Source organism: Scophthalmus maximus, chromosome 9 (genome assembly GCF_022379125.1).
Source record: "Scophthalmus maximus strain ysfricsl-2021 chromosome 9, ASM2237912v1, whole genome shotgun sequence".
NCBI lineage: Eukaryota > Metazoa > Chordata > Actinopteri > Pleuronectiformes > Scophthalmidae > Scophthalmus > Scophthalmus maximus.
The window spans coordinates 2930538-2954227 of NC_061523.1; the positions used below are offsets into that span (position 1 = coordinate 2930538).

The following is a 23690-nucleotide window of genomic DNA, read 5'->3' on the forward strand; positions in this document are numbered from 1 at the left end:
TAAAAACACAGGACGAGACATTAAAAACTGTCTGTTGTGTCTAGGGGTGCACCGATTGGCTTGTTTTGCCGTGATTGGTGTCGGACGGACTTCTCTACCAACACCGGTAATGAAGCATTTAACTGGCCAAACGTGAGTTGACTTTTATTTTTAAGGAACGTCGGAACTGATAAGAGTACTGTTGAAGTAACGGATCGATAAGCGTACCAGCTCACAACCTTTGTGTTGAGAGTGGTACATTAGTGACAGGTGGTTCTCCGAGTTGTGCGGGAGGCATTTCTTGGCTTGGGAAGAGTTTCAGGACTGTTGTACACTGGACACATCGTCAGTATTGTTCCTCTGCATCATTGGGTGTTTCGGCCTTTTCACACTATACACCCTCCACAAGGGATGATCAGCCCTCAGCGTTGTGTCCGGTGCCCAACAGCCCCCGAACACAGCCTGTTGCTGAAAACAGCAGACTGAAAAGTGGACTCGTGGAAGTTCATAAGTGGCTTATGCTGTATTTGGGGCCCAGCACGGGTCATTCCACTTGATCCAAATCCACTGGCTGCTGCCTTCAGCTGTCTCCGAGACTGATCTTATTGTCGGCCTCGCTTCTGCTTCTAGCTCTGCATAACGCAGCTTCTTAGGACTGTAACTTTGGAGATGCATTGGTTGTAATGCTGAGAGACCGGCTGGTTTGTGGCATGAATGAGGACAGAATTCAGCGGAGGCTGCTGTCAGAGGACGGGTTGACTTTTGAAAAGGCACTTACAGTAAACAAATTGTCACCCATTGAGCAGTACCCCATTCCAAAAATGGAGGAAGTTATAGCATGTTTAACTGGAGGAGAGAAATACACAAAGTTAGACATGAGCCATGCATATCAGCAGATTGTACTACATGATGAATTGATCAATAGGGGGAGGAAATTTATGAAGTTTATTCCATGGCATGAAAGCAATACCTTGGCATCACCCTGGATACCACTCTCTCCTTTAAAACACACATCAAGAACATCACCAGAACCTCCTTCTTCCACCTCTGTAACATTGCACGTCTTCGTGCCTCCCTTTCCTCCTCTGCTGCAGAAACACTCATCCACGCCTTCATAGCCTCCAGACTGGATTACTGCAACAGCATTCTTTACGGCCTTCACTCCCTCCCACAGACATCCAAAAACTACAATACGTCCAGAACTCAGCTGCCTGGTTGGGAGATGTCATGTGAATCTGCATCTGTTTTCATGGTGTGTTGTGTTGTTAGCCATGAAGTGGAGAGATGTCATGAAGTGACTGTTTAGATGCTATTGCACTCCCAGTCCAGCAGAGGGCTCTGGTAGTATACTCATCATGACAGGCTGGACCCCCACATTGGGAATGTTGTAATGTTCTGACATTTCCTAAATAAAGGCAGCTCAACAGAAGTTTACTTTACTTTACTTTATTAAAATCCCCATTAGCTTCTGTCTGTCTTAAACAGTAGCTACATAAAAATATTACATTAAATGGATTACATGCATCCATAACATTCACACTCACAGTAGATCAAAAGTACAGCAAAAACATAAGCTTACAAACAGAACATTCATACTCACGACATAACAATCAGGGTTAGGGTTTGATCTATCTCCTCAATAGTCGAGAAAAGAAAGAACCTGAAAATGTATCTACTGAGTCACAATATAATGGATGGAAGCTCAAAGTTCAGTTATCGGTTTCAGGTATCGATTTTACATGAAAAAGTGTCATATCGCGATATCAATGATACAGCGGCACAATGACGTATGACGCATTTACATTTCCTTGCGCACATGCACTCAAAAACAATGCCTACATGTCTGCAGAGAAACACACAGTGGTGAACAGTCTAAAGTCTGACTGTACTTCAACAGAGAGAGAGACGACAAGTAAAAGTGCAGGAAATGTGGAGCATTTATTAGCTGCAAGTCGGTCGCACCTCCGATCTGGACCAACATTCAAGCAGCACGACATTGGTGTGAGTGTGTGTGTGTGTGTGTGTGTGTGTGTGAAACTGTTAATAATCTGTATGATATGATACATTTAAATCCCACATAGGCAAATATAAAGTTGACATAATATATTATACAATGATTAACACGCCACTAAAATAGTTAATCTGGTGTTTTATGGGGTATTATGTAGTGTAGCGCTGTTTGACTTTTTGCAGGGATTAAAGCAAAAAATAAATCTTCTGACTGAAAAATAATGCCTAACAGACAGGTCACAGACAGGTTGCAGGTTAAACTGGACCAGACAAACACAGTTAAGGCTGATGGACCGTGAAAGACTGACTACAGAGCAGGGGGACGACTGGTCCAGCATCCGGAGCCAAAAACAATCCCTACACTGTGCAAAGACCTGCATGTAACTTCCAATAAGTCTCCTTTTGTAGAATTCTTTTGGGTTCAGTGTTTTCCCATAGGATTTTGTGAGACAATGGTGGGTGGACCTCGGACACTGTAGGGGGGTCTGGGGTCAGGCTCCCCTGGAAGATAATGTTGTACATTTCAAAGTTAAATCCATCAATCTGGTGAACTTTGACAGAAGTTTAGGGGACAGATCTATAAGAAATTTATGATATTGTAAACAATTGTGTGCTTTTGTAAATAATTTAATCATAAACACAGGTTGTACGGATTTGAATGATGATCACCTCCATTAATATCCTTACAACCCGTATGTTGTATGGACACTGACCCCCCCCCACATACTGTTACAAAAAAGGGGGAAAGTAGCTTCTTTTGTAAATATGATTTTTTGCATAAAAACAACAACACAGAACAATTCACTGTAAACATAAATAGTAACGTGATACCTGCAGGAGTTTTTCGTAAAAGTAATTATTTGTATAAAATATGAGCAGATTATCCTGAGGATATTGTAATGTATCAGATGAGTTGTCCATAATTCTGTCTGTATTATGATTTTCATATAATTTCCATGATCATACATGTTTTGTGTTCTTCAAATAAAATGATGCTCAGACATAAGCTTCAGAAACGTTGTCAATCACGACAAAGGCTTTTGCACAACAACGTTCAGCGCTCATGAGGGAAACAGCTGATGCGCCGGTACAGGGATCTGTACTAGGGCTGAACAATTAATCCTTTTCAAACAAAAATCGCAATTTGAAACAGCGCTATTTGCAAATCGCAAAAGGCTGCTATTTATTGGAATATGTTATGCAGCGCATCTGACCCAGGGTTTTATACTTTCTTGCCGTCCAATCAGAAATGCCGTGCTGCGCACGTACTAGTCATTCTCACCAATTAGAAGTTGCCCAGGGTGACTGCGTATCCGCCCACCAACAACACACGAGAGAAACCAAAGAATAACTTGCATTAGAGGAACCAGTAGCAACGTTTGACGTTAACGTTCAGAAGTTAGACGCTCTCGCACAGTTCACGCAGTCATAAGGTCGGTTGGGTTTGTTGCTAAAGCTTTTCCTGTGCTTGAATATTGACTTATATTATTATAATATTGTCTTTGACTGCATGTGATGATTCATACAGTGACAATAACATTCATTACAGGTTCATTCGTTCAAACATTTCTAAATGCACCTGCATTGTTTTGCATTTGTGACTTTCAGTCAAATAAAAGACTTTTGTTCCACTCATATATTTCATCATTGAAGTTTTCCCTAAACAGTGTTAAAGTCTCGCCTCGTGAGCCAATTGTCTCTTTACACCATGTCCAGAGAATTGTTGATGAACGCGTCAGCTCTAACTGAAGGATGAGTTTTTTTTGTGTGTTTTTATGATCTCACATAAAAACATAGACTGTTTGTGTTGAGACCAGTCTATGAACTCCCTCTCTCTCTCTCTTTTCCTTAAATAACTTCAGTCTTTTCAAAGGTAGCTCAGTAGGCGGACAGACCCTCTGGCCCGCGGTTTGTCCACTTGTGTGGATGGGGGTCAGTGTCCATATGACACATAGGTAGTAAGGACATTCATGGTGATCATCATTCATATTCATAAAACCTGTGTGTTCATGATTAAATTCTTGACTAAAGCACAAAAGTCAAAGCTCACCAAATTGATTGATGGATTGAACTCCTCTAGAGGGGCTGAGGTCCGCCCACCATGGTCTTTCAAAGTCCTATAGGGTAACACTAGTGTATGTCTATATTCCAGATTAGATTGAGTTATGAACATAATGTATGTGCTGCTTTAGTGTTAAAGTTGCAGCTACGATGAATCAGAGACAACAGCTGAGCTGGTGGGAGGAGCCTGAGGAGAAGTGAGAGAAAAGACTCTCTACACAGTCTGACTGTACATGTTGACTTGTATTACTTCTCTCCACTCTCATTAAAGTTCTACCATCTTCATGTCTTTGTACAATAACTGCGGGCGACCATGAACCGGGAGGTCGGGGGTTCGAGTCCCCTGAGCTGCATGGATGTGTGAGGGAAGAGCTTTGGATGGTCACTAAGACAAGAGAAGAGGTGTTTCAGACAGTGATGATGAGGATGAGGAGGAGGAGGAGGAGGATGAGGATGACTCAATGTCTGGGTCCTGAGCGAGTGTCGAGGCCTTACCGAGGTATTTGATGGTGAATCCCCGCGGGGGGTTGAGGGACCTCCGCATCCACTCCTCCCTCAGCACCTCCAGGTGGTCCTCCTTCCCCTGGATCAGCAGCACGTGCTCGTCGATCCAGCCCAGGAAGAAGGTCTCGGACACAGCCTCGGTGATCCGCTGGTTCCACACGTGCCGCTGCGTGTTCTCCGCCTTGAAGTCGGCGAAGATCTCGTAGCCGGTGTGGTGCCTCGGCAGGTCGTCGCTCTCGGACACGCCAGCCGGCACCACCGCGTCCCCCGTCCCGAGCCTGGACAGCACTATGGCCAAGGAGTGCGGGGCGATCTGGAGGAACGACTCCATGATCTCTCTGGCCTTCTTGCGTCTTACCCCTGCAGCGGGCTCATCGTCGTTACCGGTGTGAGTGAATCAGACCGTCCATGTTGGCTAGCGCCAGGCTCCGCTCGCTCTTCAGGAAGAAGCTAGCCAGCTAGCTGCAGAGCCTCACACCGGACCCATCCCTGCACCTCCGTCTCCTTATGCGATATCCGTGGTGCGTCGCTCGGCCCGGGCCGGGTACCGACGGCAGAACCACGCAGAGCGCTGGCCACGGCGGTGGAGGGTTGACATTCGTGATTTCCGGTGTGGTAACGCTAGCTACCTGGCGCTACAAGCTAGCTAGCTGGATGCTAACGTCTTAATGAATTCACCCAGGCAACAGATGTTGCCCGCCCCCTCCTCCCGTCGCCGGGCACCGGGACGTGCTCGTGGAGAACCTGTGTGAGTATCAACGCGGGGGGGGGGGGGGGGCGGGGGACGTCAGCACTCCCGGGAGAAACGTGTGTGGCGTGTGAGTCCTGGCGCGGCCCGGCCCGGTCCGGTCCGGTGAAGGGGAGTATGACAGGACGCAGCACGGTCTCATCCAGGTACAGAGATGGCAGCTGCGTGAAGGCGCCGGAACACTGACGCCACCAGCTTCCGGACTGACTTTCAAATTAAAAGTCACGACGTTCGCATGCTAACAAAAGCATCCCAAGTAAAACGGTGTGTGTGTGTGTGTGTGTGTGTGTGTGTGTGTGTGGTCAGAAATCCAGCTTGACTACTGATGGAGTAACACTAATACAGCGGTGAATACAGTAAATATAGCATTCTAATTATTAATTTTTTGGTGCACACATCAAGATGGAGAGACTGTGTAAAGCACATTAAAGGGGTAGTGAGCCGTTTTGTTGTTGTTGTGATGTTACTGTTCTGGTCGGGCCTAGGTGGTTATATAACATGCCCCCTGCTCCCACAGTGTCCTGTGGTGCGGTCCGCACCATTTTTTTAACTTTAGATTTACGGAGCCAGGGCTGAGCCGAAAACCTGGATTTTGGGGGGGGGGGGGCAACACAAAAGCAGCAGCTCACGGACAGTGAAGAAATCTTCGCAGATTTTTACAAAACGTGTGTTGCTTTAGAGTCGCTTGCTGCCCCTTTAATTGACAAATAACTCATACAATACAGATAAAACAATCAGACTCACATTACCTGTGCAATACGAGACCTTTTCAGAATTTGTCCCACATACAGTACATGACGTCTCCTCAGAGGCTTCAAAGATTTTCCGTGTCAGTGTTCTGCATTTGTCTAAAAGAAATGATGTCTGAACAAGACTACAACATCACCTTTTCATTTCTTTTTATACTATTTGCTAAGCTCACTGTAAAGTTTGGTGTATTTAAGAATTTTATACATTTAACTGTAGAGTATATTTAGTCAGTCTGATCCATTTTATTTCATGTTTTGATCTCCTGTTTCACTTGGGAAAAAATGGTACAGATAAGATACTAACCGACTTCATGTGGAGGAAAAGTTCAATTCTCACTGATGATAAAGAGTCTTTGAGATGTGACGGTTGGAAAGAAGTGTTCCCATGTTGCTTGGTTGGTAAAATCTTCAGTTGACCTTTTGCATCAGGGGAACATGTGCGTCAGTAAATTCACCTCAACAGTGACAGCACAGTCAAATAATGTCATGTTTATCAATTCATTGTGGTCAATACGTCATCAGCTTGATTCTTCTTTGTAAGCTATGAAAACGGGTCTGTGCCTGGAGTCAGGGCTGGAGTGATGCCGAGGACGGACTGCACACGCAGTCCAGAGATGCGTCCCTGTGTGACACAGTGCTGTTATATTTTAAATAGAAGTTGTTTCGTGTTATTTGCACACAGTGCTCGTATTTACACCTTCAGTTCAGTCCAGAAAGGCTCATATCCAACCCTCCTATCTTCGTAAAATACAGTCTTTCATTAAATGTTGGGGGTTTCACCTATGGTGTTCCATTCCATTAAAAATGAATGGGTGAGATTACATTAGTGTATAAAACTTAGTTCAGACAAGTCCACCCATCTGATGGGCACTCTTCCTCTCCCAGGCCCCCACATCACACACCTCACTCCACTTCTTGGCCTCCACGGCAACCCCCACAGGAACCTGTCCGCAGCAGTATCTGGGGTATATATAATGATAATATATAAAATATTTCTTGTAGCTGTTGTATATAAAGCTTTTTGGAGCCCTTGTTCAAACTTCAGTCTGTGGAAGCACAATGACCAAACAATATACCATCTGTGAAGCTCTTCATTATGTCTTTGATCATGACTCTGACAAGTGCATGTTCAGACATTCATTTTGGTACAGCATAAACGACAAAGAACACTAAAGCAAAGAAGAGCAACGAGCAACAATGAGCTAAACATAAGAAGGTAGATCGAGCCAGAGATAAAAACCTGTACAACATCGGATGGAGAGAGCTGCGAGACCAGAAGGATTCCAAAATGATGCACAATTGGCCACATTTCCATTTCATTTTCATTGAACTTTCATTTTTGAAAATGTTGTTGCCATATGGTGGGCTAGGGTTACTCCGTAACAATACCGCACACTACTGTAATGTTGTAATGAGGTCGACGGTTGACTAGCATCTACATCGACACCAAGAAAACATCCATACGCTTGTTGGCCAGTCATTCTCTGACGGGTAAGTAAATGTTTGCGTGCGTTGCTAAATTGGGCCATAATTACTCCATCAGCATTTACAGCATTTGTACATGGGTGGCAAGTTGGTAACATGCAGCATATAAAGTGGAGGATTTATTCCATTCATATGTTGAGATTTGTGGTTAATTTGTAAGCAGGAGTGTTTTCCTGGAATCGTCGTTTCACATACTCGTGTTGCTTTTCTACAGAGATGTTGCCGAGGGTTCAGCCACACACAACTCTGGAATATGTTGGATGAAGAAACATTTCTTCATCTTTTGAGGATGTCATCGCTGGACATCCATGAGGATACTGATGAAGATGACTTCAATCACATTCAAAACTCTGTGTAAGCTGCAAGTATACAGTATACAACCCCCACCATCACAGTAACGACTCTACCATCCTGAAGGCGTTGAAGGAAAGAGATGTTAATATGCTTAATATAAGAAGCAGAATCCCTACAAAGCGGCCAGACCAAATTCCTTCTATGTGAAAACTTGTCAATAAACTTCATCATGATTGTCTGATATTTTTGTCATTCTAAACTGCGTTGACTGGGCAGACGACAAGATGTGGTTGCAACCAACTGGTCTGACGCCTGGTCTTAAGCTAAGTCGGTCCGAACTTGACGTTCTAAGTTCAGACGCAGAGTCACGTCTGTTGCAAAGAGTCAAATTCTCAGCCAGTAAAAGCAGGTTAAGTCGTGAACTCAATGGCGACTCAATGTGATGAGTCTTTCTCTCTCTGGGCCTCACACGGAGCGACGCAAGGCATCTCTCTCTCTCTCGTTGTTTGTCCCTTCGTTGCCCCTAGTTACTGGAAAAACTATGTTTTATTTTAATAATTAAAAAGCTTGCAGGCTAAGAAGCAGACATGTTTTGTCTGTATGTTTGTTTCCCTAATGCTCTGTTTCTGTGTAACTGCCTATGGAACGCGAATGGGCTCACAACACGTCACAAGTCCCACGGCGTTTGTTTCTTTCATTTAGCAGACGCTTTTGTCCAAAGCGACTCAGGATTAGTGCATTCAACCATGACAATGTTACCCAAAAGTGCAAGAATCAAGAGACATGAACATTTATCAAATGGGCAAACACAGCTTCAAGTACTTTATTTTTATTTTTATAATAAATTCAGGGAGTAAGGTGAGTTTTCAGTGTGAACAGGTAAGTTTTCAGTCTGAACAGGTAAGTTTTCAGTCTGCGACGGAAGCATTGAAGGGATTCTGCTTTCCTGATGTCAATGGGGAGCTCGTTCCACCATTGAGGAACCAGGAGAGAAAACAGACAGGATTTAGATAAGCAGTGTCTCCGCCCCTCGCAGTGAGGGAGTAGCAAGCCGTTTTGCAGTAGCGGAGTGGACGGGCTGGGGTGTAAAGTTTGACCATGTTCTGGAAGTAGGAGGGGCTTGAACCATTCGCAGCACGGTAAGCGAGTACCAGTGCCTTGAATCAGATTCGAGCCACCACCAGAAGCCAGTGCAGGGTGCGGAGGAGCGGTGTAGTGTGGGAGAACTTGGGGAGGTTGAAGACCACCTGGGCCGCTGCATTCTGGAGGAGCTGCAGGGGTCGGAGGTCACATGTCAGCAGACCAGCTAGGAGGGAGTTGCAGTAATCCAGGCATGAGATGACAAGAGCCTGCACCAATAGCTGCGTTGCCTTCTCTGTGAAGAACGAACGAATCCTCCTGATCTTGTGGAGGAGGAATCTACAGGAGCGGTTCGCCACTGAGATGTTGGCAGCGTAGGACTGCTGGTCGTCCTGTGTCACACCCAGGTTCATCAATATCGCCACCAGCCATTTAATAAACGCCACACTATGATTGTATGTTCAAACATGTGAAGTAGAGTGTACTTGTATCATTTATGAAGGCTGTTCATTTGTGATTGTTGACTGGGCTGAAAGATTCCTGAGGGTGGCAGCAGAGGACAATTTATAAATTAATTATTCCCTCCCTAACATTTGACCAGGAGTATCGACACTTTGAAGTGGCCCATGAGGTTTGATCAGAAATCATTCTCACACTTCAGGTGCGGTTATGAATTTGACTTTACCCGTAGGACCACTGTGGTTTGTTTCTATTGTTCATTATGATTGTGTAACACAACACGTGCACTTAGACTACATTCTTTTTTTAATAATTTCTATTAACAACAGTTTATTCTGAATTCAACTGCAGAGCTGGCGTCTTTCCATAATCACATCCTGTGGTACGCCAGCAAGCGCTTCAGTCTATGAAGCCCGAGTCTTACTGGCGGGCTCACACTGCAACCACTATGTCCACAGACCCACAGAAGACCTGACGGCTCTTTACGTGTTAAAAGGATGAGAAATGTTGATTCCTTGTCAGTGTTATGTTGTAGTTATATAAGTGAAGTGAGTAAGAAGACGTCAAATATTATTAAAAACTTTTTCAGAGTTGGTACTTATATTCTTGTCCAATCTCTAATTTTGGATATCGTAAACTCTAAAAAAAAGTACAGTTTACTTTTTTCCACTCAAAAGTAAACACCCATGAATCTAATACATCTAATACCTGCTTCTGTTTCCACAGGCCAGACACTTCCCCAGAGGTGATGCCTTGGATTCGTATAGCGGAAGAATGACCCGCCTTACTCTGTCTCTTATTGGCTGGTGCTCGTTGCCTTTGTCGTTAGGTTGGTTAGATAAGGAGTGGTGATTGGTCAGAGTTAATATAAGAGTCCACCAATCAGACCAATCGCCTGACTTCTTGCGACTCGATAAAAACCGTAACGCAGCTAAATATGGCCTTAATTAAATTCATACGTCAAGCGAACTAGACAAAGCTGCTGGCTGCAGCTCAGGCAGTAATGACTAGTGGCCCACACTATCGGCTGCAGATCAGCTGTTCTCAGTCACAGTCACAGTTAATAAAATAAGCTATTGGGCCTTAGGTAAAAATGTCCAGTTTTCTTGTGTGGATGGACTAAGGAATGAGGAATAGTTGACTCCAAATGCATAAAGTTGTCTCACCATGTACTCTGTGGGCCGTTGATAATGTGCAAATATTACTGGCCCCATTTTGGGTGAACCAAAAATGTAAGAGTCGTCTTCACTGTTTGCAGAACCTGAAGATCATGAGTGCGAGGGAGCAGGAGTTGTTGAATTTTGAATTCTGAGGATACCACTCTCCCCTACATTCTACTGACCGCTGCTCTTGGTTGGTAAAAAGATCTAACACAACACTAGGAGGATAATTCATGTATTATTACAGATTTAAAATCAGCTTTAATGTGATGAAACAAACACACCAGGAGTGTTCACATTCCATGTATTCTGCCCTCAGAGTCCACTGATCTTGACAGGAGCATTGTACAATATAGTATTCCGTTTGCTCCTGATTATGACGATATTGTGTGTACACCTCTGCCTCCACCTTGAAGCCTCTTGGCTCTGAATATCAGAGTGTACTGCACTTTATCAGAGAAGATAAATGTCCCACTCTTGGGTCGATGAATGGCGTCCATCCATCATATGCATGTTTTTTTCTTTGCTGTCGCAAGTTTGAGTCATTCTCCAGAACAGTGTGTCATGCTTCTTCAGAGCTGACAAGTCACAGAGGTCCATCAAGACTCTCCTACATTAAACTGTTAGAAACCTTTTGAAATGATTGCATATTATGAAAGACATTGTCAAATGGCTTTATGGGAAAAGTATGGTCTTTGGAGCTTGAACCCTACATAGTACGCCAGGATATCTCAGCACTGAGTACTGAGCGTTAAAGGATAAGACAACAGACATGTTGCAGTATGAGACTTTATTGAGAAGACAAGACGTGTGTGTGTTTGTGTGTGTGTGTGTCAGTCCGTTAAGAAGGGCACAACCCTTTGAAGGCCACTCTCACATGCTTCTTCTTGCTGTAGAAAAAAACAGTAAAGGCCATGAGAACATGGTAGTTTCACTCATGTAATCGTACCCATACATGTGTGTGTGTGTGTGTGTGAGGTGGTGTATTGGTGTGTTTGTGTGTGTGTGTTTGTGTTTAGGTGCAGGTATGCGTCACGTGCCTGTTCTGCTGGCAGAGAACACATTCGGTGCTGTAGGTCTTCCCATCACTGCCACATACTGGATCAAACTGCTTCGTGCAGGTCCCTCCTCCATATTCCTCACAGGCAGCCTGGACCCCACATGGTTATTGATCAGACACTCAGTCAACACTTTCTAATAACAATACATTTGATTTAATGGTGCCTCTCATGGCACTCAAGGTCCCCTTACATCACGTTTCTGTTATGTTCATATACACCTCTCTCTATGATGCAAAACAAATGAACAGCAGCATGAATTTGTTTCAATATTTGAAAGAGAATGTGAGGGGTTTGGAGCACCGCCCTGGTTGGAGAGAGCTGCCTATCAGTTCATATTTTAACCCTTCACAGCATGGAGCGAGTCAATTTTCACCTTTAATAATTACATTCTTCACTAAAATTTGTGCCACTAATCTATTTTGCATTCAGATATCTTGTATTGATCCTTCATTAATGTTTCAGGGAGCACAGGGAGAGTTTTCTTTCGGTAAAGTCTGGGCAATTTAGCTTATTAGTAGATAGATTGGTTATTAATTATCTTGAATTGCCTATTTTCAATAAAGACCAGGAGAAAAAGCTTGAATTTAACCACTTTATTTTAAACTTCATTTTGATTTTGACTGTCAAATAATTGCCCCTTCTTTCTCTCTGCTCACTTTCCATATTATTAAACAATTTCTTATATTGTATTGATTAAGTGTATATTGAGACACATAGATGTTTTCTTTCCCAGACCTAGTTATCATCTTGCAAATTAGATAAGTGAAGATAAGATAATGATAATATTAAGGACGTGTGCATTAAAAAAGAATTAGTCCTATGTCCATAGTATTAAAAAATTAAATTACGTTACTAAAAATGACCTTGCGCTTGTCCCTATTTGTCATCATCCTTCTCTTTTTACCATTGTTCTGCCCCCAATGGTTCGACTCGTTTCATTTAGTCTTTATTTGAATCATTGATTCCCTTGAAGTCTCATTAAACATTGTTAAATGTTCATGGAGTCTGGTCGTCCAAACTTAACAACTGCCCTTAACAAGGGGAGGATTGGCAAGAAAAACGTACTTTATAGCTATTGGAAATCTAATGGGGTTTCTTGTATATCTTGTTGTGGTATGGTTGTGTCCAGATCCAGATCAATGAATTCTCTGTAGCCCAATTCTGAAGCGGTATAGGCCGTAGATAATTCTGTTTTGTTCAACTTTAGACACATTGCTAATATAAGATAATAATTCAACACTTTACGGCAGTGTTTTCCAACCACTAGTGTGCGGTGAGAGATCGCCAGGTGTCAGGGGAAATTGTCCAATTCCACCTAATTGAAATATTCATCTCAAATTGTGCCAAAGAATCGGTTCCACAGAGGGGTGTATTCCAGAAAGCAGGATTAACAAACTCTCAACCTAACCCCCGATCTACTCTGAGATGGGCAACTCAGAGTTGTCTGTTCCAGTACAGCTGTTCTGAGTCAGTTGAATCAGCTCTATTTAGAGGCATACGTGTCCTCCGTGGACACTCCGTCAGGTCACAAGTAGATGAAATAAAAAATAGAATGAGAGCAGACGCAGCAATCTCACCTCTCTGGGTTCAGTCGGAGGTTCTTGCTCCGGACAACTAGACATCCTCGTCTCACTGTCTGGAAACGGAGTCATAGTCTTGTACCCCTGGAACAGGACTACACAGACATATACATACAATGGTTTTATGATCCCTTGCCACTGAACTTTTCCTTTTAGCCTTTATTTGACAGAGGGTGGAAAGACAAGGAGGAGAGAGAATGGGGGATGTCACGAACTGAATACTGGCTATGTAGTAATAGCAAAACATACATATACACAAAACCTTTAAGGAGATCGTTGAAAAAGTGAGTATTAGACAAAAAGTCCTCAGTTTGTTAAATAGATACTGTGAGGTTTCGACGAAGCAGGAGCCAAATGTATTCTGGAATGTTTCGTGCAAGCGTATTCAGCACGACGTAGCAAACATGCCGACTTACACGGAGGTCGGGTCCACCTCATGTAACTATATTTAACCTTTTTCAAAGTTGACGAAAAAACATTGTGATTATCCATAAATGAACACATAGTTATGGACAATATTTTTAATTTCTGTGAATAAGTTCTTCTAAATATTACACACTAGCTTTAAAGAAGTCTTCCTGTTCATGTGACCATGTCCATTAATTTTTTTCTTCTAAGTGACATCTGAGTGGTGCTGACATAGTTGATAACTAATGCCTCCCATGCACTAGACGACTTTGAGAAGACACTGAAAAGGCTCTTAAAAGACTTCAGTCTGACACCCTCTCACATCTAAAGACAATTTGTCATTAGGCACAAAGCTTTTAGTCGCAGTCTATCCACCAGCAGCTTTTAGCCACTAGGTGTCCTAGTGTGTGTGTGCAATGGTCTGTACAGAAAATATAAGCCAACTAGAAAAAGAGAAGACGCCGCAGAATGTGGAGACGACAGGAATACATGCTGCAACATCGCATGGAGGTTTCGAAACCGCGGCATTCGAGGCTTCACTAGAGTCTCCATGCAATGTTGCAGCATGTATATTAGTTACATTTGAATTCTGAATATTAATTACACTGAATTTGGAGAGTTTGGAAGTTCTATTACAGCGAGTGTCTATCAGAAAACTCTGTAAGTAAATTCAAGGAAAGAAATTTCATCGTTATTTACTCCACTGTCATGAGTCAGTACTGTGCAGAATAGTTATCAAAACTTTACTCCCACACAAATTGTCTATCTTGTTGATAGTGCAGCAGCCTCACTACGTTCCACACTCGACACTGCCGCCCCTCTGAAAAAGAAGACAGTCAAACAGAAGAGGATAGCTCCATAGTTTAAAAAAAAAAATGCCAGAACAAAATATTATTCTTCATAAATAGAGAAAAATAAAAACAACCCCAGGTTCCTCTTCAGCAGTGTAGCCAGGCTGACAGAGAGTAGAAGCTCTACTGAACAGTCTATTCCTCCAACTCTTAGTAGGAATGATTTCATGAGCTTCTTTACTAATAAGATTATTACCATCAGAGAAAACTTTACCAGCTTCTTCCCACTAATAGCACAGACACACTGTCCAGTACAGTAGCTTCTGAACCAACAGTATCGCCTAAATTATATTTAGAATGCTTCTCCCCTATAGATCTGTCTGAGATGACTTCACTGGTCACGTCATCCAAGCCATCAACCTGTCTTTTAGATCCTATTCTGTCAAGGCTGCATAAGGATGTACTACCTTAATGTATGGTTCATCTGCCCAGAATTCCTGATGCATCTACTAATGACAATAAATACTTCAAAAACGCAATTCCTAACCCCTAACCCTAACCTTCACGGTCTCAAAGAATAATTTAGTCTGTTAACGAGTCCTGAAATCTTTTCTTCTGAAAAATACTAAAATTGTCAGCAGGGTGATATTATTTAAACTTTTACATTTTGTCAGTATTCTTGACAATAACTCAGTGTTTTTATTTTGATGTGCTCTTTCTGTTTTCTAGAAAACCGGTTTGAGAAGAAATCTACCTCAGGAACAAATGGAAAGTTCCTCCAGTTTCAGCTGCCTGTTAGTGGTTTAAAAGACTGTATTTATATCGCGTAAAACGCTTTACAATACAAGTCACATTCACCCATTAACACAGTGCTGCTGTTTACCACACTTTTTTTTTCCCACTATCACATTCATACACACCCGGAAAAGCCACCAGGGGAAATTTCGGGTGAAGTTTCAGCATGAAGCTGTCAAGCAAAAGATTAAACAGCAAAAAAAACAACAAAAGTGAGTGTCACAGTGGCAACAGACAAAGTGGACAATGAGAGGAAATTTGTTAAAATCACAACATGAATTGTTAATGAACTCACCAGAGGCAGAGAGAAGCAAGACAGAACACAGCAGCACTGACGGCTCCATGACTTGGTGTGTTGACAACAGGTGTGTGTGGACAACAAGTGTGTGATGACAACAGGTGTGTGTTTCACATGTCAGGTTCTTTTGCGCACACCACCTGCCAGACTGAAGCTCTCCTCTGCCAAGTTATAGCAGCAGTACCTGTGGTATCTGTTTGGTTGGGAAATAAGCATGCTGCTTAAACCATTTCTTATCAGCCATGAGATAAAAATCTAAAACACAGCTGACAAAAAAATACACCTTTCAGGTGATCTGATTCCACGGTTCCAAACACATTAATTTTACTTTTAATAAATGTTTTAATGAAAGCAAACACAATCCTGCTTCTTACTTAAATGACTTCAGTTGATTTGACAGAGTGAGTTTAGATCATGAAGGTGCAAAGTGACATTATGTTGTTTGTTTTCTATATGAAAAAGTAGTTAGGCAGATTAGTCCTGTGTTACACTGTGGATGTAGACTGTAGTCAATCTTTCACATTACTGTTTCTGAATATGGTGATTGTGGTTTAGATCTATTTTGTTTGCTTAATTGTATTCTCTTTCCCATATTTTACGCCTCTTACCCTGGATGAGACAGTACATAGTAAGGTCATAACATAATCCAAATTCACCACACATTTATGTGTATATCTGTGTCTGTGATACAGAGTTAGCGTTGCTCTTCTGCAATATCCATTAGACCCAAGGATAACTTAGGAGGCCAAATGGATAGCACAGATAGATAAAAAAAAAAAATCGTAATGTGCTCTGTCTCTTTTCTAGAAAAACCCTTTTGACAAGAAAACTACTTCAGGAACAAAGTTCCTCCAGTTTTCCCTGTTATTGGTTTAAAATATGGTAAATGGACTGTATTTATATAGCGTAAAGCGCTTTACAGAACAAGTCACATTCACCCATTAACACACATTCATGCAGCGCTGCTGTATGCGACCCTACCTCCTGAGTCACAGCCGCCCCGAAGGAGGAGAAGCCATCAGGCAAAAAGTTGCAAGAGTTGCAAAAACAACAAAAAACTAAAATGAGTGTCACAGTGGAAAAACAAAAGTGGACAATGAGAGTAAATTTGTTAAAATCATAACATTAACTTGTTAATGAACTCACCAGAGACAGAGAGAAGCAAGACAGAACACAGCAGCACTGACGACTTCATGACTTGGTGTGTTGACAACAGGTGTGTGTTTCACATGGCAGGTTTTTTTGTGCACACCACCTGCCAGACCGAAGCTCTCCTCTGCTTGGATACAATGTGAAGACCAGGTGACACACAAGTTACAGCAATAAGTAAAGTTCATAAACAGCTGAAAAAACAAATATCCAGTTGAAGCTACACACAAGAAGCCAGTGACAAGGCTGATGTCTACACTGTTATACCTCATCGCGTATTTTATATTTAGATTGCAGAACCTCCCCTTCATTTCTTTTTATTTATTTATTTTAAATCTGATCGTTTCATGGTGGTTATGTTGTACAGCAGAAACAAAAGAGGCACATATCTGCACAGGACAGGATTTTTGTGTATGCAATGCAGCCACAGTAGGTCTCTTCAGTACTTTTTGAATTTTTTTGAATCATATTTTAACAATGCCGTGATAATACTGATAAGTGTGATAATTTAGGTCACTATAAACATGATGTAAAAGTTTCATCTCTACATCTCTAATACATGCTAAAGTTAGTCATGGAGTTCCACAAGGTTCTGTGCTGGGATCGATACTTTTCTCTTTATATATGCTTCCCTTAGGAGAAATTATCAGAAAACACCACATAAATGTCTATTGTTATGCAGATGAACCCAGCTGTATTTATCTATGAAGCCTGATGACACTAATCAGGTAGACAAACTTCAGGACTGTATTAAAGACATAAAGGCCTGAATGACTTATAACTTTTTGCTTCTAAATTCAGATAAAACTAAGGGCATTGGTCTTGGCCCTAAACACCTCAGAGAAACATTATCATATAGTAATCTCGGATGGCATAACCTTGGCCTCCAGCTCTACTGTGAGTCTTGGAGTTGAGTCTCTAGGACAGCCTTCTTTCACCTGCACAATATCAAGATCATTAGAAACATCCTATCTCAAAAGGATGCTGAAAAACTAGATGATGCATTTGTCACTTCTAGACTGGACTACTGTTATTCATTACTGTTAGGTGTCAGGTGGCTCGGGATATTGCTAACGTTTTTGCAACGCTGCAGAAAATGTCCACTGATTTAGCCAGGTGGAGGTCGACAGAGAGCTCATACTAGGCACTGCACGGATCAACGCTAAGCTGGCGTGGGAGGGCAACCCCATCATGATCTTCCCCAACTTTTTGAGGACCACACAACTGAAACGGGAAAAATTTAAGGAATGCAAGAAGGCTTTTTATGAAAGCGCAACATGAAATTTGCTTTGCTGTATCCTGAGCTGCTGAGAATCGAGAACAACAGGAAATACAAGCACTTCTATCCAAAACAAGCAATGAAATATATATTTTGAAGATTTGAATATAATTATTTTGGAAACGTCTGTATATTTATTTTCGGGACTTGATAACTGGGACAGAGGGGGTACAGTGGGAGTTTGACTTTGAGTAGTATATGTGTGTATGTGGTCGTTTTCTTTTCCTCTCCCACTGAACTTATATTGATGAGACTCTGGACCAGCCTTCTCCTCTTGGTGTCCTTTGCTGGCAGAGCTCTCTCCATAATTTGGATATATAACGTTAGACTACAAGCAATAATGATGCTGTCGGGCTGTGTGGGCGAGTCACTTAGACAATCGACAAGCAAGGACCGTCGTTTTGTTCTGTAACAGGGATGTGCGCGGAAACATCGAAATATGCTAATGAATGCTTTTGGAATATGGAGGGCATAGAAATGTCGCAGCCCTTAAAATTGCCAAGGAAAGGGATTTGGGGGTATCATATGATGAGCAGGATTGGGATAAGATTTGCAGCAACTCCCACATAATGTCATAATGAGACATTGAGCTTATTCAATTTAAAGTTCTACACTGCTTCTACTGGACCCCAAGTAGGCTACACAGACTTGGTTTAAAGGATTCTGGATCCTGCTGGAGATGTATTGGTGATGAAGGTACACTGGTACATGTGCTATGGTCATACCCCAGAATTCACCAATTCTGGACGAAGATTCACTGTTATATTGCTAATGTCATAAAGATGCATTTTGTTTTCAGTCCAAAGCTTTATATATTAGGCCACTGTAAGGGTCTATCTACTTTTACTTGTAAAATTCAGAATAAAATTCAAAATCGTTCCTGTGATGTCTCTTGTGCCTTGTTCCCTGGATGGTTTGTTTTTATGGATCTCCAGTGATTTTTCCCTCTCTTTTTGTTTTCTTTAATTGAAAATAGTTTTTCTCTTGCACTTCGCGTTTGGGTCCTGCTCCTTCACATGTGACAAAGGTGTAACAAAAAACAAATTCAACTAAAGTGATAACAGGGACGCAGAACAGAGTGGCAGATATCACAGGTGTTGCAAGACTGAGCAGACAGAACAGGAAAGACTAACCAAAGAACTGAGTTTATGAGGAAACAGAATAGGGGGCCATAAGTACTTTCTGTCCAGAAATGAACAGTGCTTAAGGGGTGGCCCTTGTTCTCGAACTTAGTTACCATTCTTCATAAAAAGAAAAAAGGGGTGGACCCAAAGTGGAACCTTGAGGAACACCTTTTTCTGCTATCAAATAGTCAGAAAGAGAACCATGAAATGAAATACATTGATGTATATTGTGAAGGTATGCATTGAACCAGAGTAAAGCATGTTGATTTAGGCCAATAGAGTGGGGCTTGTCAAGAAGGAGGTAGTGGTCACCCATACCAAAAGCTTTAGAAAGATCAATGAAAATTGCGCCTGAGAGTTGGCCATTATCAAAAGGGGAAAGAATCTGAACATTGATATCACAAATAAAGAGTGGGATTGTATATGTGAATACATTAAGGGGGTGTCAAGAGACTGAAAAATTAGATTAATCCAGTTTAAGATTCAAAATCATTTTTATTGGACCCCCTCCAGGATGTTTAGGCTGAAGCTGAGAGATAATGTTGACTGCTGGAAGTGCTGCAGCTCTGAAGGGACTCTTCTTCATTTGCTATCGGAATGTCCTATGATTCAGAACTATTGGCTGCCCCGAGGCTGTATGTATTAAATGATCCACAAATGACATGGCACTGTGGGGAAGCAGCCTTTATTCAAACCAGTAAAATGTTTGGGAAACAAATTATAATGAGAAATTGGAGAAATCGAGGTGAGCCCTCTTTTCAGGAATCGAAAACGTAGTTGGCAAATGTGGTTTCATATGAAAAAATGCCTCAGGACAGGACAGAGAAATACCTGGCAAAATGGGGAGTTTACTCGCAATACATTGCTACGGTGGACAAACCTTAAAGTAAAGTACATATATATTAGTTTTTCTCAATTGTTTACACACAAATACTGGTTCTTGAGACACAATGACCACAACATGTAACTCATGCACCAACCCCTGAACCAATTCTGCTAAACTACAAGCACAATTCCTGCTTTACACTCAAATTGTAGTTCTAAAACACACTTTTTTCAAAACACTACACACAATTCTCTGCATTTTGCACAATTTTCATGAAGAAAATCTCTTGTTTTCACAAGGAACACAATGCCATTCAAATATGCACACTGATTCATCACATGGGCAAACACCTTTCACACAGTTTTACAATTAGAGCTTTAGCATAAAGCAAGCCACTTTGGGTGACCATGTGGTCAACCATGGTCTAACAATGAGGGAGGCTGGGCAAAGAGTACAGCCAAATTTGAGCAGGTACACTGTAGCATCCATCATCCGGACTTTCCCGAAATGAGAATAGGTAAGAAATCTAGAAACTAGAAAATTGCAGTACTGCATATCAATACAGTACTCAATGAGTACAGTAGTACAGTATTGCCTGTGGACTGTTCTGTAGGACTGTAAAAATAAAGTATGTTTCAAGTATTTGGGAAACGTATTCCTACTTTGTATTCCTACACAGTAATTACAGTATTTTACTATTTGTTTGGCAGAACTGAAAGATTACCAACACAAGGTGGTCGGGAATGTCCTCTGTCTCCTAAACAGGAAACTGAAATCATGAACATAGTCCAAGAAATAATGCCATAACATTACGGCAAACACAAAGAAAAATAATAGAAAACAATGAGATTTTCAAAATATTGATAGGGAAAGCTTATCAACACTGGACCGTGTCTTGCGCAGAAATAATCTGAGGATGAAGCAGGTCTACAGGGTGCCATTTGAACGCAATTCAGAAGAGTCAAAGAATTGCGATATAACTATGTGCAAGTGAGTCCTATACAATCCTACAATTGATGCATACTCTCAATATTGTATAAATTATACATATTTCAGGTTGTAATCATAATGATTGTGCTTCACAATAGTGACCGATCCATGTCTATTTCTGATATTGTCATGTGTGTTTCAGAGAGTCCTTGAGCTATAGGTGGCTGCAGTGGAGCACCAGGTCATCTTCATTGATGAGGCTGGATTCAACCTCACAAAGACACAAAAGAGGGGAAGGAATATCATCGGCCAGCGTGCCATTGTTGAAGTCCCTGGCCAGCGCGGAGGGAACATCACAATGTCATCCATCACCATGCTGCCCTTGGCCCCTACAACACTGCCCATCTGATCACATTCCTGGGCACCCGACACAACACACTCATTCCACCAGATCAGTTGACGGCCCAGAGCAGCTCAGGTACGTTGACATTTGGGCAATGTAAGTTTCCACCGGGCTGCTCTGGTTCGTAACTAGTTCACTGCCCACCCACGCTTTTTAGTTGTTTATCTCTCTCCATATTCTCCATTCTTCAATCATATTGAGGAATTTTTTTATGCCTGGAGATGGAAAGTGTATGACCGAAATCCACAAACGTGTATACCCCTTCTCCAAGCTATGGAAGACGCATGTGGAGATGGAGCAGTTGATGCTGGATTGGCCATGCTAGGCGATATTTCCCCTGTTGCTTGACCAGGGAAAACATTGCTTGTGATGTGGATGAGGTGCTGTGGCCAGACCCAAACACAAGAGAGGATGCAGTATAGTTGTTTTTTTTACTGTATACAGTAAATTCTTCTGTTGTTTTGTATGTAGACCACTGTATGTGCAACTTTGTGTTGGTTGGGATGTACACTGTGTACATTGTTTTTGTGGGAAAAAAATAAAATATATTTGTTACTGTATTATTACTATTTGTGTGTTCTGAGTATAAAACAATATTCTCAAATATTTTACAACACACTTATGTATGTACTGTCTTTAGTAAGTGTAACACTGAACAAAAAAGGCCTAAGTCATTTTAATGATTGGAGAAGAAGTGTTTTAGATGATAATTCATCATAGTGTTTTACATGGAGCACATCAGTGTTCAACTGGTTCTTATAAATGTCTATTCATATGATTGTTTGTGTGTGTCATTTGAAAACAAAATACCATTTTGAGAAGAAATAACATTGTTTTGAATGTAAAGTTAAATTTTGCAGGAGAATTGAGGGGTTTTGCCCATTGTGTGTGTTTTTTGATTTGTGTGTAGAGTTCTGAGAGTATGAGGCATGCTTCAGAAAATATGTGTAAACAATCGAGAAAAACAGTTTGATCCGTGTGTTAAATTTTTTTAATTTCATTTTTTTATTATTTTTTGATTAGGTGTTCTATTATTATCATTACAATTGTATATACATGTACAGAAGTCAATTGAACGTTTGACTAGAATGTAACAATGCTGTACAAAAATTCAATAAAATACTAATTCCAAAAAATCAAAGGAGGAAAACACATCATTAGTAAATTTAAGAAGAGCTGTTGTGGAAAAACCAGATTGGGATGGGGAAATAATATTTATCAGATAGATGTACTGCAATAATTGATTAAAAATTAATATCTCAAAAGTGTTGGCAATGGAACAAATAATTGAGATTGGGCAATAATTATTCATACCACATAGGTCACCCAATTTGAAAAGAGGGATAACCTCTGGCGGATTTCCATATGGCAGGAATTGAACAAGTTGACAGAGGTAAATTAAATAAATCTGCGAGGGGATACATTATTATATGAGCAGCAAGTTTAATAAATTTGGCTTCAAAACTGTCAGGACCAGCACTACTATTTTCTTTTAGTTCACGTATTGCATGAAAAGCATCAGTGGGAGCAATCTTTCTGAAAGAAAAAGAGGCATTGGAAGAAAATGAGTTTGAGGAGCCAGCCAAAATATATGAGGGAAAATGCTGGGAACTACAGATACAAGAGACATGTTGATTGAAAGCATGAGAAATGAGTAAAAGGATTTGAATTGTTTTTAATGTTAAATATTATCTGAGACATACAATTTTTATTTGTTTTATTAACGTATGATTCATTAAGTACCAGAATTGTCTGAGGTAATTAAAATTCTGTGACATTCCATCTCTATAACAGTTTGATTTGGCATTTCTTGTTTTAGTTTTACAAAGATTTCTATAACTATCCAAATCTGCAGGATGTTTAGATGAACGCATTTGGCCCAAGCTTTATCACTTTGTTTAAACAGAGAAATAAGGTCTGAACTGATCCAGGATCTTAGGAAGTGAATTAAATGTTGACAAAAAAATATTTGTAGAGTCAATCCGTGCAGAGGGGGGCCTATAAATATCACCAATGGTTATGGGTTTATTATCATGAAAATTTATGTAAACAAAGAGACATTCAAAATTGACTGGCTCTAGATTGTGACACACTCAGAGATAAAAATAGTGGTAACATTTGTGACAACACCACCTCCTCTAGAAGACCGATCAGCTCTATACAAAACAAAGTTGTCAATTTGCATTTTGTCATCAGTGACATTAGCATGAAGCCATGTTTCAGAGATTGCAATAATATTCAGTTTGTAACGAGCAACCCAGGAACTCACTGAATCAATTTTGGAGGCAAGGCTCCTAATATTAAGGTGAATTAACCTTTAAACATTTCACTGAATCAATAATGTCGGAAAATAGAAAGAAAATGACAGATCAGAAAGCCTAGTAGAGAGGGAGAGGTAAAGTAGAGAGAGGATGGGAGCAACATGTAAGACAGAAGTCAGGTATAAACACACAAAAGCACTCACAAACACACACAAGACAAATACACGTACATAAACAATCACAATTAGACACACCG

General features: G+C 41.2%; 2 protein-coding genes and 1 long non-coding RNA gene across 5 annotated transcripts in view; 1 reads left to right on the forward strand and 2 right to left on the reverse strand.

Moving 5' to 3' along the window:
- The window catches only part of LOC118319289 (storkhead-box protein 2), a 48577-nt gene extending 43294 nt beyond the window's left edge, over nucleotides 1-5283 (reverse strand). Inside the window, exon 1 of the mRNA XM_035649566.2 lies at nucleotides 4546-5283. Coding sequence (XP_035505459.1) covers nucleotides 4546-4885 — 340 coding nt within the window. The 5' untranslated portion in view covers nucleotides 4886-5283. The remainder of the gene's footprint in view (nucleotides 1-4545) is intronic.
- On the forward strand, nucleotides 5163-8414 carry LOC118319291. Its single transcript, XR_004795941.1, has 2 exons — nucleotides 5163-5302; nucleotides 7751-8414. It is a non-coding gene; the product is annotated as an uncharacterized LOC118319291 (long non-coding RNA).
- A 2890-nt stretch (nucleotides 8415-11304) lies between these two features.
- Nucleotides 11305-16763, reverse strand: LOC118319997 (pancreatic secretory trypsin inhibitor). Of its 3 annotated transcripts, none has more exons than XM_035650774.2 (5): nucleotides 16609-16706; nucleotides 15460-15655; nucleotides 13168-13265; nucleotides 11570-11679; nucleotides 11305-11419 (listed from the first exon to the last, which is right to left on the reverse strand). In XM_035650774.2, the coding sequence occupies exons 2-5, from the start codon at nucleotides 15506-15508 to the stop codon at nucleotides 11371-11373; spliced, it is 306 nt and encodes a 101-aa protein (XP_035506667.1). In that variant the 5' UTR covers nucleotides 15509-15655; nucleotides 16609-16706; the 3' UTR covers nucleotides 11305-11370. The 3 variants fall into 3 exon arrangements, with proteins under 3 accessions (XP_035506667.1, XP_035506668.1, XP_035506669.1); XM_035650775.2 differs by lacking the exon at nucleotides 16609-16706 and adding an exon at nucleotides 16444-16478; XM_035650776.2 differs by lacking the exon at nucleotides 15460-15655 and having other exon boundaries at nucleotides 16609-16763.
- Between the last annotated feature and the right edge of the window lie 6927 nt (nucleotides 16764-23690).